We start from the raw sequence: 18,394 nt of genomic DNA, 5'->3' as shown, positions 1-18,394 counted from the left end.
GCACCACAATTAGTGAATTGAGTACTAAGATCTTGTATAGACCCTTCACATAAAAAACTAGCAGCCATCAGGACAATACTTAACTGCTATCAGCGGCGTCAGTGATGTCTCCGTCTCTCACTCATCTTCTACTGTTCTCACACACATACTGATGCTACTTCATTAGGGTCCAGCAGAGACTCTCATTCCTTCGTTTCCCTTTTGTAACTGTGATAAAAGCTCTTTTGTGTAGCTAATTACCCTTTAAAGCTAATTTAGCTTCTCTTCTCACCAGCTTCTCATTATCCTGACATTTAGCTTTAAGCAGATTAGAAACACCTGCTTGATTCAGACCCTTTGGGTGCTCTTCCACTGACAGGGGATCAGTCCATCACAACACAGCACTCAGCATTTTACACTTCAGCCTGCAGTGGGATCCTGACTGTTATAAAGTAATGGTGGTAAAGTGTGTGTGTGTTCTTTCAGGACAAGCACTGGGAGGTTGTGGACTTCTCTAAGAGCAGGATTGAACAGTTTAAGAAAATCATCCCACTGATCACAGACCTCAGGAATCCAGCCATGAGAGAGAGGTGGGGGCTCACACACACACACACACACACACACACACACACACACACACACACATGCACAGGTTTGTTTTGCTATTAAAGTGAGGACATTCCATAGGCGTAATGGTTTTCATACTGTACAAACTGTACATTGTATCCCCCTACACTACCCCTACTCCTAAACCTACCCATCACAGAAAAAATTCTGCATTTTTACATTTTTAATAAAACATTGTTTAGTATGTTTTTAAAGCTTTTTTAAATATGAGGACTCATGAAATGTCCTCATATTTCATGTTTACGTCATAATACTAGTGTAATACCAATGTCATTATACAAATTTGTGTCCTCATAAATCATGAAAACAAGCACACACACACACACACACATGTTGGATTTCCATGGTTTATTGGAATGTTCCATAGACAAAATTATTTTTATACTGTTCAAACTGTAAATTCTATCTCGTAACCCTACCGTTAAACCTACACACACACATACAAATACATTCTTGTACATTTATCTTTGTGAGGATATTCATTGACACAATGCAATCTCTTCACTTCTTACCCTAACCCTACCCATTACAAATAAGTGCCTAACCTGAACCCTTACCCTAACCTACAGTAATTATAACCTTATCCCTAAAACCAAGTCTGGACCCTCAAATAGGCCTTTAAAGGGGTCTCATAAAGTGAAGATGGGCCAAAATGTCCTCACTTTACTCTCTTTGTCCTCACTCTGATGGTCTAAACTAGTCCTCACAAAGATAGTTGTAAAAGTACACACACACACACACATACACGATGGGTTTCCATGTTTTTATTTTTATACTGTACAAACTGTATATTCTATCCCCTAACCCTACCCCTAAACCTAAACATTACAGAAAACTATCTGCATCTTTACATTTTCAAAAAACATAATTTAATATGATTTATAAGCTGTTTTTCTCATGGCGACCGAAACATGCCCCAAGGTAAAAGATTTTTGGTATTGCCATCCTTGTGGGGGGATTTTGTCCCCATAACGTAGGGTTTACCAGGACCACACACATATACACACACACAGACGAGTCACACACACTGTGTCCTCAGCATAATGAAGTGTCATTCTCACACTAATCCTCCTTATCAAGAGTGGTTCCTGACAAAATGACACTGTCGTCTTTTATGTTGCCTCTTCTGCGGACAATCGCTCTTTATAACTTCTCTCTGTTCGAGATATTGCCTTCTGTAGCTGGTGACCTGAGGTCTGCTGTGAAGTCCAGCTGATACTCATCAGCAGCAGAGTTTCGGTGCTGATTACTGTTCTAGGATCAGATGTAATCCCACACCTTGACAGCCAGCCCTCAGTTACAGCTCGTCACCTCTCTCTATTCTATCACGCAGAGCATTTGTGCACTCTGGCGCCTTCCCTGCCGAGAGAACGCGACGTTTTCCGCTCTTCGTTTTTCTTCTGCCCTGTCATTCGCTCCCTAAGCCATCTGATTGGATCTGGCATTCCCAAAACAACAGCCCATCGGCCCCAATCAGCCTTGCTACAACAGCCCTTTCAGAGACGGCTGAGACAGGCCTCACGTTCCCCTGATGACAGCCGGCTAATCACACTGATGTAACCCTCTGAAAGATCCCTGTTAGCATGTCCCGCTGGCCGGCGCAGAACATCAGGGAAGCAGATGAAAATAAACAGAGCTCCAGCCTCAGAAGTCCATGACCGACCAAACGGGAGATGTGAAAAGCGAAAGAAAAACAGGCACTCGTAGGAGAGATCGCGTCCCAGAATGCCTGGGCCCGGTCTCAGAGGGGCCAGTCATTGGCAGGATGTTTTTTTGAAATAGCGGTGTTGTGTTTTGTTGTGGATCAGATGTACTCTCGGTCTCTGTGGATTTCTTTGAGAGAAGACAACAAGCTGTGCGTCTGCGGGATCTCTCACGGGAGAATTCAATCCTTGCGCTGTCGTCAGCCGTCACACCTGTTTATTATGACAAAATCTGACCGTCAACATGACCAGTCTTTTGTGACTAACCAGCTCAGTGGACTGTCTTTCTTCAGCTCTAAAAATACTTCAAATAGCACACATTCTCTGTAATTTTATCTTAAGAATTCCATTAGATATTTTTATTAATGAATCACCAACCTCATTTCTCCTAAAGGCCTACACAATAGCTCTGCTGCCTACATAGACAGCTGTCTTCTAAGGCAACATCCTAACCACACTACATAGACAGCAACTCACCAACTCACATCTTGCACAATGCCCAATTGAGGTTTTCCAATAGGGTTTGGCATTAATGTTGCTGAGATAATGGGGATACTCAAATTAGCATAAAGACAAAGCACACAAACATTAGATAAGATCATTTATTTTTAATTACATTTTATTTTATAGTTCATATGTTTCTTTTTTTTACCAGGCTCCTATGTTTAGGTTCAGTAATTTCACTTTAATGGCAATAAAAAGGTTATTAGTCAGTTATTGAAATGCCTTATTTTTAAAATTGTCACTTTAGTCAATTCATTGGTATTTAACAAATTTTAATGAATGAACGAACGAACGAACGAACAAACTAATTTGATTAACCTACAGTATCTCACAGAAGTGAGTACACCCCTCACATTTTGTAAATATTTTATTATATCTTTTCATGTGACAACACTGAAGAAATGACACTTTGCTACAATGTAAAGTAGTGAGCGTACAGCTTGTATAACAGTGTAAATTTGCTGTCCCCTCAAAATAACTCAACACACAGCCATTAATGTCTAAAACGCTGACCACAAAAGTGAGTACACCCCTAAGTGAAAATGTCCAAATTGGGCCTAATTAGCCATTTTCTCTCCCCGGTGTCATGTGACTCATTAGTGTTACAAGGTCTCAGGTGTGAATGGGAATTTAGTGTTATCGCTCTCACTTTCTCATACTGGTCACTGGAAGTTCAACATGGCACCTCATGGCATAGAACTCTCTGAGGATCGGGGAAAAAAAAGAATTGTTGCTCTACATAAAGATGGCGTAGGCTATAAGAAGATTGCCAAGACCCTGAAACTGAGCTGCAGCATGGTGGCCAAGACCATATAGCGGTTTAACAGGACAGGTTCCACTCAGAACAGGCCTCGCCATGGTCGACCAAAGAAGTTGAGTGTGCATGCTCAGCGTCATATCCAGAGGTTGTGTTTGGGAAATAGATGTATGACTGCTGCTAGCATTGCTGCAGAGGTTGAAGGGGTGGGAGGTCAGCTTGTCAGTGCTCAGACCATACGCCGCACACTGCATCAAATTGGTCTGCATGGCTGTCGTCCCAGAAGGAAGCCTCTTCTAAAGATGATGCACAAGAAAGCCTGCAAACAGTTTAGACAAGCAGTCTAAGGACATGGATTACTGGAACCATGTCCTGTGGTCTGATGAGACCAAGATAAACTTATTTGGTTCAGATGGTGTCAAGCGTGTGTGGCGGCAACCAGGTGAGGAGTACAAAGACAAGTGTGTCTTGCCTACAGTCAAGCATGGTGGTGGGAGTGTCATGGTCTGGGGCTGCATGAGTGCTGCCGGCACTGGGGAGCTACAGTTCATTGAGGGAACCATGAATGCCAACATGTACTGTGACATACTGAAGCAGAGCATGATCCCCTCCCTTCAGAGACTGGGCCGCAGGGCAATATTCCAACATAATGACCCCAAACACACCTCCAAGACGACCACTGCCTTGCTAAAGAATGTCTCCAGACCTAAACTCTTTTGAGCATCTGTGGCATCCTCAAACGGAAGGTGGAGGAGCGCAAGGTCTCTAACATCCACCAGCTTCGTGATGTCATCATGGAGGAGTAGAAGAGGACTCCGGTGGCAACCTGTGAAGCTCTGGTGAACTCCATGCCCAAGAGGGTTAAGGCAGTGCTGGAAAATAATGGTGGCCACACAAAATATTGACACTTTGGGCCCAATGTAGACATTTTCACTTAGGGGTGTACTCACTTTTGTGGCCAGCGGTTTAGACATTAATAGCTGTGTGTTGAGTTATTTTGAGGGGACAGCAAATTTACACTGTTATACAAGCTGTACATTCACTACTTTACATTGTAGCAAAGCGTCATTTCTTCAGTGTTGTCACATGAAAAGATATAATAAAAATATCTACAAAAATGTGAGGGGTGTACTCACTTCTGTGAGATACTATATACTATGTGCAGAGAGCATTCGCTCAATATCGTTATCTCATTTTTGACAGAGGTGCCGTTTATCGGCTTTTGCATCGGAACTTTTGCATTCATACATATATATATATATATATATATATATATATATATATATATGTATACAGTACTGTGCAAAAGTCTTAGGCCACCACCAGCTTTGTTGTTTTAGGTATAAATATTTTTGGTCCTTATTACGATACAAACAGAAAATACAGGAAGTACACAAAATGTAAAAAAAAAAAAAAAAAAAAAAAAAAATCAGAACAAAATGGGTTCTTTAAGCAAAAATCAGTATTTAGTGTGACCACCTGGACTTCTTCCATTTTCTCAAAGAAGAAAATCTGAGAAACTTCTCATATTTTGAAAGTTTTCTTGGCCTTTCAGTCCTTTTCCATTCCATTTAGGTTTAAGAAAGCCAGGTTTCTGCTATTGCTGTTTTTTCGGGGGGGGTTTTTTCTTCTGTTTTTTAATATTGCATACAAATTTCCTGTATTTTCTGGTTATTTTCTAATAAAGAGACTAAGAAATAATTATAAATGGCCATTATACCATTGCTAAAACAACATCACTCAGTGCATTCTGGGATTGCCACTTCTCATGAAGTGATGCTGCTTTAGAATTTGGGCAAAATTAGCTATCTTAGCAGGCAGCATAATTAAGTTGCCTACCTTTTGGAAAAGCCTTCATGTTGGAAACCTGTCTATGATGTCTTAAAACGCTGCACCATGGCAGGAATGGATCAAATGGCTTTGGTAAAAGGTTTTTCTTCCCAATTTGAGCTCAGATTCATGCGTCAATGTCAGATTTTATCTTCAAAAAATGGTGTGGATCTGTTTATTTTAGACACTGGGATCAAATAAGGCAAGAGATGCAGCAAACGTTTGACCCGACCAGTGCAGACTTCACTCTGGAGAAGATTGTGGCTTTGGGTCTGGACCACCATGCTGAGCGTATCAGTGAAATATCAGGAGCAGCCAGCAAAGAGCTCTCCATAGAACAGGTATGATATTCCCCTCTCTCCCAATCCCTCTTCAGAACTCTCTATTTCTCATTTGGTTTCATTTATTTCATTCTTTTTTAGATAATTTCACTCTTAAAAATAATGATTCTTCAGTGAAAGATTCTACAGAGAACTATTTATAAGAAAAGAAATGCTTTTCTTATCAGTTTTCCTCTTTTTGGGGTTTTGGAGTTTGCTAATGTATAAAGTTAATTGCAAATTAACAGCGTCCTTCAAATTACTTGTTAGGTTCTTCAGATCAGTGTTTTGGATTCTGGGTTTTTTAAAGCACCTGTACTAGAGATGTGTAAGTGTCAAATAAAAAGAAATCAAATTGTCATTGATCCTTTGAGAGAGTATTTGAAAACATACTGAAATTTTCACTCAAAACTACCTGAAGACCCAATTACTGTATCATTCTTGAGTAACATTATAAGCGGAGCTCATATGAAAAAATAAAATGGTTTAATATGCTATGATTCAAATAGTATCAGGCTGTTAAATCATTTTCGGTTGTAATTGGAAACTTAAATTTTAACAGAGTTTTCCTTATTCACTTTAGTTTCTATTTCTTTTGTCTCTTTGAAGGACTGTGGGTTCATCAAGGTTCAATTCTCTCTGCTCCTCTCACAGTGCATAAGATCCTCAGAGGTTTGGTATGTTAAAGAGAAAAGGAAAGTCACTGTCAAGAGGATTATGGTCAGAGGTCAGGTTTGGAAGGTCAAAGATGATATCCTCAGGGTGACATCTAGTAGTCAGACCGCCCCAGCAGAGAATCACAGCAGAGAGTCTGGCCGCAGTGCAGATGTGGTTTTCATTAGCCAAACAGTTTGAATGGAAAGGAGATGGTGGTCATAAGTAAAAAGCTATCAGACTGCTCTGGGGTTATACTTGAAAATAGGATTTTTATTTATTTGAATACTTAGGCTTTGCATCCACACAGTACAGCACACATGGGCAGCATGGGACATAAGTCACAGAAGCATCCTAGAAGTTACCAAATAAATGCTGTTTTTTATTATTATTTCTATAAAATAACAGAACATCAATTTGCACAAACATATTAAACAGCACAACTGCTTTCAGCATTGATAATTATAATAAATGTTTCTTGAGCAGCAAATCAGCATATTATTATGATTTCTGATGGATCATGTGACACCGAAGACTGGAGTAATGATGCTGAAAATTCATCTCTGCCATCACAGGAATAAATTAAGTTTTAAATTATATTAAAAAAGAATACAGTTATTTCAAATTCTAATAATATTTCATAATATTTTACTGTATTTTTTATTAAAATAAATGCAGATTGGGAGAGCATAATAGACTTTCAAAACATTTAAAAAATTATGGTGTATTTATTTATTGGTTTACTCTGATGCGGAAACAGGCTTTTACTCATCAGAAACATGTTGAAAATGCACTGTAAAACCTTTTTATTAACACAATATTGGCTTTTATGAAGAAACATAATACTGGAGTGAATAACTCCCCCATTACACCCCCTCCAAAAGACCTTAATGTCAGGCCTGATGCAAATTCACAGATAGTACTTTTTAATTCAGTAAGACTGACTGAATCCAGATGCTTTAAGCAGTTTATAGCTATGTTTTGGGTTCTGTGTAAATTAATTACCATTTGGATGTAAATGTTATTCCACCTCCTCATGTAAATTAGATTTCATGGCGATCAAGTTTGTAATAATCCTCAATGGCCCACTTCCGATATCCATTGTATTATTTGTGTTATAATTTATAGCTGTTATTGGAGGAAATATGCAATGTGGTTAACCAGAAGTCACTTTATTTTCTGCATAGAACTGTTACGCAGCAGAAATGTCTTGAGTGTAAAAGCACAAGCTACATTATGTGCCGCTGACGCAGGATGTGTGAAACAGGCCTAAGATTCAACTGTTTTATAGTCCTATTTTAGACTTGAAAAGGAAAATTTCCTGGACTGTGTTCAGTAATAGTGCAGTACAGTATGAGCGTAGTGCTGCTGGAGGCGTCTGTCCCCAGGCTGCAGTCGCAGGTCATGTGTGGCGGCCACAGGGGAAATGAGCCTTGCGCTTAATTTCCTTCAGAGCAGCCTTTACTGCCCCTGCAGAGTAGAGCTGCCCTGTCCAGCTGTCAGACTGTGGGAGGCTGTACTCCTCCCCTCTCCCCTCTTTCCCTCTTTCTTCCTCTCTTTCTTCTCGCTCTCAGCCCAGGGAGATTCCCAGACGTTCGGCTCTGCGCTCGCAGAGGTTACAACAACACAGCTTTGGTTCGAGAGTGGCAATGGGAGAGCAAAGCCTCATAACCCCCAAAGCACAGAGCGGTTCACCTAAAAGTCACCCGCAGAGAGAGAGAAAAGTAGAAAGACAGATAGAGTGTAAATGAGAAGCTTCACTGGCATGGTGCATGACTGGTGTTTCTGGAAAGACCCCTTCTCTGACATTTATTGTGAGGGGGAACTTTGCAGGGGCCCAGATTAATGATATTTCCCTGTCACAAGTCACCTAGTCTTGTGTAGCCAGAGCTTTAGACTGACGGCAGAAGGTCTGGACTCCATCGCAGCTTTCATTAGCCAAGGACCGCCCAAGAGGACATCTGACCGACATGTATAAAATTTCCTCAGGTATCCAGCACTAGTTTCGACAACATTGTCTTTGAAGTTGCTGTGAAAAAGACTTGTTGTTTTTACGCCACTATATTGACTTCATCATCTAAATTCACTGTTAGATTAGATCGATTACACTAGCTATTCACTCGAAACATAGCATGCTGAGGACATCTGCTGGTTAAAGCCATGTAAATGCAACAAGAACAGCAAAAACATTGTACACACTTTAAAACCGCAGCGCGTGAGTTTAAAATAAACAGACAGTTATCTTTTGTTGGTGTGGACGCAAATATAGTTATCATTATAGTTATCTTTATAGTTATCATTCTCGGTGTAAAAGGGCCTTTTTGCATCAGATGTGCAGCCAACGGTCTGTGGGTGTGAGGTAGAGCCTTGCATTTCTGCCTGAGCTCGATGGGCCCCGACTTATTTATGGCCCACGGGCCGGGTTTTGGGCCGATTTTCACGTCATAGCTCATTATTTTTATACATGCACAAATACAGCATATAAAACAACAGAATAGGAGTAGGCTACTCACTCGGCACACACCTGCAGCGCTTGAATGGAGAAATCGCGCCGGCACCTTGCGCACATACACAACATAGCCTATCAGTTCTCGCATTTCTAACTTGACATCGCAGCCTGTTTATTATCAAAATAAAATACAGTCAATCAAAGTTACACTGCTTAATGTATAGCCTATATAGGCTAGTCTGTACAATCTGTGGTGTTCAGCGCTATACCATCGACTGACTTGCAAAGCACATGTGAAGGATGTAGTAGGCTATTGTTGGAACGCGAGCGTAAATTATAGGCTTTGCCGGACAGCAAAGCCTATAATTTACATAATAAATAATAGTTTACCATTCAAATACATCGCAAATATGGAAACATTTGGATTTGTGCTGAAATGGAGAGGTAGGCAACGTGTTCTTTTATTTTTCATTGTGGTTCTGTTCTGAATAGGCTACTGTTTATAGGATTTGTTGTCTTTAGTTATATGTTTATAGTTTTTCTTTTTAAACCATCTAACCGATAGTATTAATTGGTCAAACTTCTTGGTTAACAGTTAACCAGTCAATTATGAGCATCCCTAATTAAAACTTTCCAGTGCGGATGCCGTTTTTTTTTTTCCACGATTCTCTTTCTCTGTATGAGAGTGTTCTTCTGGCTGTAGCATGTTGTTACCATGTTCAGTGGTGAAGCCTTGATTTTTGATGCATAGCTAGGTGTAAGGTAAGACAACCTGCAAGTTTTTTTTTTTTTTTTTTTTAATGTATAGCCAGTTTTGTTTTTGTTTTCTTCCACACGCTGTTTCAAACAGCAGAGCAGCCCGCCTCAGCTTGTCAAAAATGGCTTTTTACTGTGGTAGTGCAAATAAACGTTTAAACTAACATTGTGATATGTTTATATTAGTGTTTTATATCTATGGCTTTTATCGAGTCTAAATCGAACAAACGTGGTCAACTTACTGTCGGACGCTGCGGTTGTCACTTTAAGAAACAGAAACTTTAATTTAACAAACAAAGAAGTGCTCCAAACATTTTTATAAATTAACTTAATAAAGAAACGAAAAGAATTACAACTACTTTGCAATTAAAAACAAAACTGAACATTTTAATGGCTGCAACAAAGTTATGAGGAGGATAAAAAAAAGGCTCCAGTCTTCTGACAAGCTATCGGACATGGGCCGGGCTAGGGCCTGAGCGTCTCGGGCCAGGGCCGGGCCAGGGCCTAGACTTGTGGCCCGTGCAGGGCTCTAGTGTGAGGTCTGAAGCCTGATTTATACTCGACGTGCCCGCAAGTTCTGCAAAAATGATGTCATCGCCAGTGGCGTGCACAGACCTCCGCGAGGGCAGGGGCGAAATCGCGTACCGGGGGGGAGAGAGAGAAATGGGAATGCGGGGGCACCGCGATGCGACCGCAAAGGGCACTGTCGCGATCAAAGGGGCAGGGGCTCAAGCACCCCCCCCTCTTTTGTTCTGATGTCACAAGTAATAATCTCAAGGTTTACTGGGTTTTACACGATTGTTTTTGCGGTGTGGTTTTCTCACCGCTGCTTCCTGCTGATTTAAAGAACAATTTCTCTGAGTCGCACCCTGTCGTTTCAAAGAATAGAACAACTGCGAGTGAATCAAGTATAAACGCCTCGTCCGTTTGGGGAGATGCACACGCAGTCAGCAAGGCTCGCGGTGCGGAGCCAGGCGAAAGTATAAATCCAGCTTGAGGCTGAGACTATAAGTCACCTAACCTCCTCACAAAATAGATGACTGTCTTTTCAGCTCTAAAGGTGCAGTCACATGTGAAATTTCAGCAATATTTTGCGGGCAATAATGGTCCATTGTCTATTGTCAATAGTATAGTGACGTATGATTCACAGCTCACACAGAAGTCAATTTCAAACCAAACAGCTTTCTGTTGATCAAACACAGATTTGAGGTTGAACCCATTGCCAAATCTGTGTGGAAAAATTGCCCTCGAGTGAAATTTATGATCGCATGGATTCATTGAAATGAGTGGATTTCACAAAAATTCGCTGAACAATGGTAAGTATGAAAAGTGTTGACTAAGTATAGTCAGCTCACTATGTTTTAAAATGCAGAGACTTTGCAGGGGCCCCAATCAATGTTCTTTCCCTGTCACTAGTCGCCTAACGTCCCCACGAGACCGATGGCTGCCCTTCCAGTTCTAATACAAGGTGGCGTTCAGTGCTGAGGTGGAATGTATCTTGAAAGATTAGTGCTAACATTAAAAAGCCTAATGCTGACCTCTTATTCACAGACACTGGAAGGCATCACGAAGACATGGGAGGAAACGTCCCTGGACATCACACCCTACAAAGACAAAGGTCACCATAAACTGAGGTGAGAAGCCAGAGGTTCCAAAATGTCAAACGTCAAGAGGTCGCAGTCTCGCAGACGCTCGCAAGTGCTCAATAAGCAGAATGTTAAAAAGATGATAATGATGATTCAGCGTTCTGAGGTGGCAGAGATTCTGGCCTGAAGGCCTATTCACACCATGGTTAATGCAACTACAACAAGAACATAAACAATTTTTTTCCTCCAGGATTTTATTTTATTTTATCTCAAAAGATTTCATTTGCCATGTAATTCCTCTAAGAAATAAGTCACATAAAGTAAAATTAGCACATATGCACAAGACTTAAACTTTTTGTGTGCTCAATAAGTAGGATCTTAAAAAGATAAGGATCATTCAGTATGGTAGCAGAAATTTTCTGTATGTCCCTGGCCTGAAGGCCTATTCACACCACTGTTGATGCAGCTAAACAAGAAAGTAAACAATATTTAAGTATTTTATTTTATTTTTTTCATCTGCAGTGTAATTCTCCTCAGAAAAAAAAAAATAAGAACATAAAAATAGTGAAGATTAACACATAAACACTTTCCTAGCAGCTTGCTACAGCCTACAGCCTCCATCAGTAGATTTTCCATCTTAATTGGGGAGTTGTCCTAATTGACTTTGCCTAATTGATGTATTGGATTATTTTTTTCCTGAGCCGTAATTGTACCATAACTTTTTAATGCATGTCCAGTCGAGAGGTATTTGCAGAATTGTTTTTTTGTGGCAGACTCCCTGTCCACCGAGGGATTGTTACTGGCTTCATCCATGCTATTAAGGCACCGTAATGTGAATATATTAGTGCCAAAAACAAGCCATAGCCTAAAAAACACCATTCCTCAACATGATGGAGCGCCCTGCTGCAGGGGAGAACCGCTACGCGTGAGGAGCCAGTAACTCCACATTATCATATTACTCTGCGTGACACAACCACCACAGAGAAAGAGTGAGCAAATGATACAAAACACTGGCTGTGTTTTAAAACCTAGTGAGCCGCCTACTGCCTACTGGACAGAATTCTAGGCATATTCTAATGTTCTTATCGGATTGAATGCGGTTATGATATGCAAAAATGGTTTTGAATCACAGCCAGTGTTTGAATGAACCATTGATACCCGTAAATGTTGTCTAGGTGTGTAGCTTAGTAGGTTTTGAAACACATCAAGTGTTTAAATGCATCTTTGATGCCCAAAAATGCTGTCTAGATGAGGCTGTGAAACACAGCCACTGGCCGGACAGCATTGCTCTCTCAGAGTCCGGTTCAAATCTGTATTTGACAGCAAGCCATGTTTTCATACACAGATTAAATGGCTTATCAATGCCAGGGCACCTTGAGCTCTCACATAAACATAATTACTATCAGTCTCCTTAGAGAGCAGGACTCAGAATAGCTGCTTTAAGCCTTCTGGGCAAACAAGTCAAGGGTCCAATAAAGAACATCAACTGACTGTCTGTGAATGAATAAACACTAGTGGGAAAAGACATTTCTGTATTTAGATGAGCTCAAATGATGCTGTTGCTCTTTTTGGTTTGATTGAGACCATTCGGGAGTTTCACAAAGTGTTCATTGCTTACAATTATACAAACGAGCTGTGAGCAGATAAGAACTGGAGAGGATGCTTTGTGCATATGGCAGCCACACAAAAGCTCTAATCTAATAGAATCATTTGTACAAGCAGTCTCCTTCCCAAGGGCTGAAAGTTTTCTGAAAATGCCTTCAGGCCTGTTCGTTTTTAGCTAGAAGCAGTGTTTGTGCGCATATGAGCATGTTTATGTGCAAGTTGAGTGGATGAATCGGAAATAGGTCAAAAGCATTGTTTGTAAATGTCTTTGCCTGTTTGTCCGTTTTGATTCAGTAGTATTATAGTTTTTAAAACATCTCTTTATACGACTTCTTATATAGATTCTTAATTTTCTATGTAATTTGTGTCTATCTTGTTCTTTGTTTGTGAGAGTGTCTCTGGGGACAAATTGGTCTATGATATTAAGATATTGCTTATGTGATATATTCAGGTGGATTTCAGCAGTGGCGTGTAATGCAGTCACTCCTACTAACCATTTTGGTGGGTTAAATTTTATATATGATATTTAATATACATTTTTAATTGTAGTCTTTTAAAAAGGCATCTGAAGTGATAAACTTAAGGGGCTCGCACACCGGACGCGAAGCTCAGCGCCGCGCCGCGCAGCGCCGCGACACGTCTTTAAAATTCGAACGCATTGTTTTCTATTGTTTTCCGAGTCGTAGCTGGGTGTCGCAGACAGGCGCCGAATGTCACCGCCGGTGTGTGTACACTCATAGAAAACAATGCGTTCGAATTTTAAAGACGTGTCGCGGCGCTGCACAGCGCTGAGCTTCGTGTCCGGTGTGCGAGCCCCTTAAGTGTTGTCAAAAAATATCGATTTTTTTGATACATATTGATACTGAAATATCTGAAATGATTCTAATACTAATTTTACGGAGAATAGATATACACCACCAGCTGCGCTTTCTTGCTCTCGCATCTCCCATCACTGACTCGTTTCAGTTGCTCCGGATGAATATTGTTGGTGTCACAGGGCTTGAATTTCGGCATGGGATTGCATGTGTTGCGCATAATTTTACTCATTCCAGGAGATTATGTGCTCACACCTAAAGTGTGCGCACATAAAGCAGCCTCTCAGTACTAAATTGAGTTCTTTTTCACTGCTTATTGCACTTAAACAGTCAAATACACACAAAATAATGTCAAAATGCCGTCTTTTCACGTAAACACAGTCAGTTATGTTTTAAGTGAACGTAAACAGTTAAGAAAAACTGATCCGTGCATCAAGTCTAAAGTGACAGCAGCCTAATAAACCTGCTGCCAAATTATGAGATAATATTAAAAATATCTATATGGCAGTTTTTCCCCATGGTATCGACGTCAAAATTGTGGCCAGTGAAAATGCTGAGTGGCTAGTATCTTTGGAAAAGCACTAGCCACAGTGGCTGGTGAACAAAAAAGTTAATGTCAAGCCCTGTATGTCACCATACCATACCTTGCTGTCTCTTTAAAATGGCATATATTTGCAGGGGCTCTTAGGTCCTCTGATCAACTGCTCTTAACTGTTTCTAGGTCTAGATGAAAACTTAGGGGTAATCGAGCCTTTTCGGTAGATGCCCCTAAACTGTGAAACATGTTACCCTTGCATATCAGAATGGTGCAAACTATATCCATTTTTAAAATTAGGATAATTTATTTATTATCCTGGCTTTTAACTCGATTGGATGCTGAGGCATGTTTTATTCTAAGTCTGTGCTTCTTCTGAATTTGTGTTATTGTTGTGTTACTTGTTTTATGTATTTTTTGGTATTATTTTTTTAATATCTTTGTAAAGTACACTGGGCAACAGTTGTATTAATAGTGCTTTATAAATAAAGAAAAGAAAGATATACAAATGTAGTTAAAGAAATATAAATCTAAAATTATAACTATATTAAAAAATATATAAATATAATAATTATATCTGAGTTTGTGCATATATAGGCAAAATTATTTACATAAATGTAATGTAGTAAATGCTATGTCCTCATTTTGATACCTAAGTAAATGAGTTAGTACTTAGCTATAGTTTTGAAACAAAATTATTTCTAAAAGTGAGCTAAATCTGACAAAACTTCCCTCTAGAGATGTCCATAAATAAAGCAAGTAAGCAAGTCTGTGTAGGTAGCAGCTCACTTGGAAACGCTCCCCATGGGTTTGGTACGATTGTGTTTGTGCATGTATGTTTATCCAATACAGTTTTTTTTTTTTTTTTTTTTTTTTTTAAGCAGCTTTACAGTAATAAACAGGAAAATATCGATCAATGATATATATATAGAATTTTATTCTGCTGTAAAGCAGCTCCAAAAACACAATAGTGTCTTTACTCAGTCAGTCAGTGTTGATTCAGTTCAGTTCAATAACTGTGTAAAGTTCATCAATTATGAAATGAGTTCAATTGAGCTATAAGCAGCTCTTTAGAAGACAGTAGTGTCCAGTGCTGGTCCTACACTTCTGGGGGCCCTGGGCAAAACTTATGAAAGTTTATGAAAGTTTATGAAAAAAAAGTATATAAATATGTAATGGAAAACTCTTTAAAAACACATTAAACTGCCAGGAAAAACAAGTAAAATTAAATCCAAAATTTTTAAATCCTCTAAATAAATGCTTTATGAAACTATCGCTCTGAAACCTTCTAGCTGTCAGAAAAACTATAACACACAGCTGAAATGATTTTCCATATGCGTGATTTACTAACGAAACTAAAGCATGATGAATAGTTTACCCAAGAAAGCTTAGGTAAACATACAAAAATACATCAATAATTCTCTAAATGTGCTATTTTCTAGACTAATGGGCATTGTTTTTAATGCACTAGACAGGACTCATGGGATGTTTACATTATATAGTGATATACTACTTAAAAAATCTTTGAGAGCAAGGGAGCCCCCTGGTGGTTTGGGAGCCCTACACACCTTGCATAGTTTGCTTATAGGGAAGACTGGCACTGATAGTGCCGCTATTCATCTCAAGCCAGTTCAATGTTGATTCAATTCAGTTCAATAAGTGTCGATGTTGCAAAAATGATCAATTATGAAATTAAGTCAAATAAGCTATAAAGCATCTCTGCAGAAAACAGTGGTGTCATCGTCCAGCTCAATTCAGTTCAAGTTATGATCTTATCCAATAGTGTTAGTGCAGTCAAATCAATAATATTACTGAATATTAAGTGTTTAATAATGCACTAATACGAAGAGTCATAAAGATTGCAGCTCTCTGTGTGCTATAACCTGTCATATGCGTCAGTGTCTCACACCCACCTGTGAGAGAGAGAGAGAGAGAGAGAGAGAGAGAGAGAATCACAGGGGGTGGTGTCTTGCTGACAGGTAGGCATGGGGAGAAAAAAGCGAATGAACAGATATATAGAAGAAGGGGGGGATGATTCTTATTGCTTATTTCTAGTAGCTTAGATCCTGCAGAACAGAGAAAGGACGTGGTCTTTCTCTACCCCCCCCCCCCCCCCCCCCCCCCCCCCCCCCCCCCCCCCCCCCCCCCGTTTAGCACACATACCTGCTAGTATTGTTCGTCCCCGTCAGTGCTGCAACAAAAGGTGGACATATGCTTTATCTTTAGTTCTCTCTCTCCCTAGCTCCTCTTTGATCACTCTATTTCTTCCTCTTTTTTTGTCGGTGGGGTATATGCCATATCAACAAATACTGTGTGTTTAGTATTCAGCGGTGGGGTTGTATACAGGGGACAGAATCAATTCCAAATTACTCAGTCTCTCAATAACGGACAGCCCTGTCCGCAAGGAGAAAAGATGATTAATGATGATAGTATTCATGATAGAAGCTGAAGTGTTCGCACGCACAGATGGAGCTGTGTGTGCGTTAATGGTCCTGCAGTGAAGAGGCTTTCTGTTTGCTGCCGTGTACTTATAATTGAGCGTTTCCACACATTTAGCAGAACGGAGTGCAAATCACCTGTAATTACCACCTACAGCCCCACATTGTACCCACAGCACACACACCCATTGTATAAATATGGTGCATAGAAACATCTCTTTGCCTGCTCTGCAGTTGCAAGAGTGACAATTCTGCAGAATATGCGGTAAAACTGTCCTGCACCGAAGGTTCGACTGACCAAAGGACTCTCCTAGCAGTCATAACGTAACGTCAAGTGGAGCCAATGGGCAAAACGGTCAATAATGACGCGGGACAAAACGTGTGTGCAAACACTTTTAGCATATGCTACTTCTTGTAATTAAATTAGACTTATACACTTCCCTTACCAACACTGTATTTTATATAAATTTGCTACAGTGCACTTTTTTTTCCTGACGCACATATGCTGCTTTTTGTACGCACACACACAGCTGCAGATGAACCTCCCAGCACTGCTTTGCTGATGACTGGGTATTTTGAGAGGTCATGTCCTTCTCTATGTGTGTTTTTTTTTTTTAGTACACTAAAAAAAGTGTTTGTGATTTTAGTACTTATAAGCTGTTCAAAATGTAGTGAGATGCCTACCTAGACCGTTATTAGACATCACATTCCTGACTGAATGGCTCATTATGCAACTCATTAGGGGCAGGGTCTTAATCTCCTCAGGTGTGAATCACAGCATTATTCATGAAGATTTACGCCTCCTTGCATATGGCCATCCTAAACAAAAAGTGTCTTAGAAATTTAAAATCAATACATTCTTTTATGTGTCTGAGTAGGCAGAATGAATTTTACATCATTGTGAAGCAAAAACTCTAGACTAAAATATACAGTTCCCAAAAGTCTTGTGAAAAAATATTTAGTACGTGTTTTGAGGCCTTATTTCAGTGACTTATTTATTTATTTATTTTTTAAAAAACCACGCATATACGTAATTCTCTCAAAAATACAAACATGTACATACTTGTTGCTCACATATTATTGTAGCCTACTTTGTGCTGAATACAGTGTAATTAATATGTTTATAAGCAACTGAAAAAAGCACAAATGTCAGGGCATGTCAAAACTTCTCCAGGGCCCCAAATTAGCCTCAGACCCCAGAGGGTTAATTTGAACATCAGTATATAATCAAGGTAGGCAGTTTACTTGGTAACAGACTAATTTTACTGTATAAGCAGAGAGCATTCTAACTCACACATGGGGTGCGTCTCAATCAGCTCCCTAGCTCAGTAGTCAGGGCACTGATCAATAAGTCAGCCATTTTAAGGGCTGTCTTAATCGCAAAATCCTTCCAGTGCACTGAAACATTTGCTCCCTAAAAAGTCATACAATGCCTGTGAAAACCAGGGAGCGTTGATGCTCACTGTGTACCCTTAACAGAAGTTCTGAAGGGCAAAACATAAATCATGCGAGCCAGCTCACCAAACATAATGCCACTATTTAATTATATTTCAGCATAAACATACATCGCTTGACAGGTACTGAACATAATCTAGCTAACATTTATAATATGGCTGAAATGTTGCGGGTATATGTAACAATCAAAATATTTATCATAATGTACTTTAAATAACATTAAAAAATAATGTCAGAAAGATATCAGCTCTTCTGCTGTTGTTCATAAGTACCAGTAGTGACGTTGTACAGCAAGGACGTTGTCATGAGTCATCAGTCTCCCAATGTGTAGTGAGTCAGGATCCTTACTGTCCTTACCAGTGCCTGAATTTGTGTACACCA

The 18,394-nt window shown here is 39.8% G+C and overlaps 1 protein-coding gene across 1 annotated transcript in view; it reads left to right on the top strand.

Annotated features, from left to right (window-relative positions):
- Window positions 1-18,394, top strand: part of dnah2 (dynein, axonemal, heavy chain 2) — a 170,353-nt gene that overhangs the window by 63,825 nt on the left and 88,134 nt on the right. The window contains exons 26-28 of the mRNA XM_051898662.1: window positions 466-569; window positions 5,585-5,741; window positions 11,131-11,213. Coding sequence (XP_051754622.1) covers window positions 466-569; window positions 5,585-5,741; window positions 11,131-11,213 — 344 coding nt within the window. The remainder of the gene's footprint in view (window positions 1-465; window positions 570-5,584; window positions 5,742-11,130; window positions 11,214-18,394) is intronic.

The sequence above is a fragment of the Ctenopharyngodon idella genome, chromosome 7 (assembly GCF_019924925.1).
Source record: "Ctenopharyngodon idella isolate HZGC_01 chromosome 7, HZGC01, whole genome shotgun sequence".
NCBI lineage: Eukaryota > Metazoa > Chordata > Actinopteri > Cypriniformes > Xenocyprididae > Ctenopharyngodon > Ctenopharyngodon idella.
The sequence above is the reverse complement of the archived record's forward strand: the minus strand, read 5'-3'. Positions and strand labels throughout refer to the sequence as shown.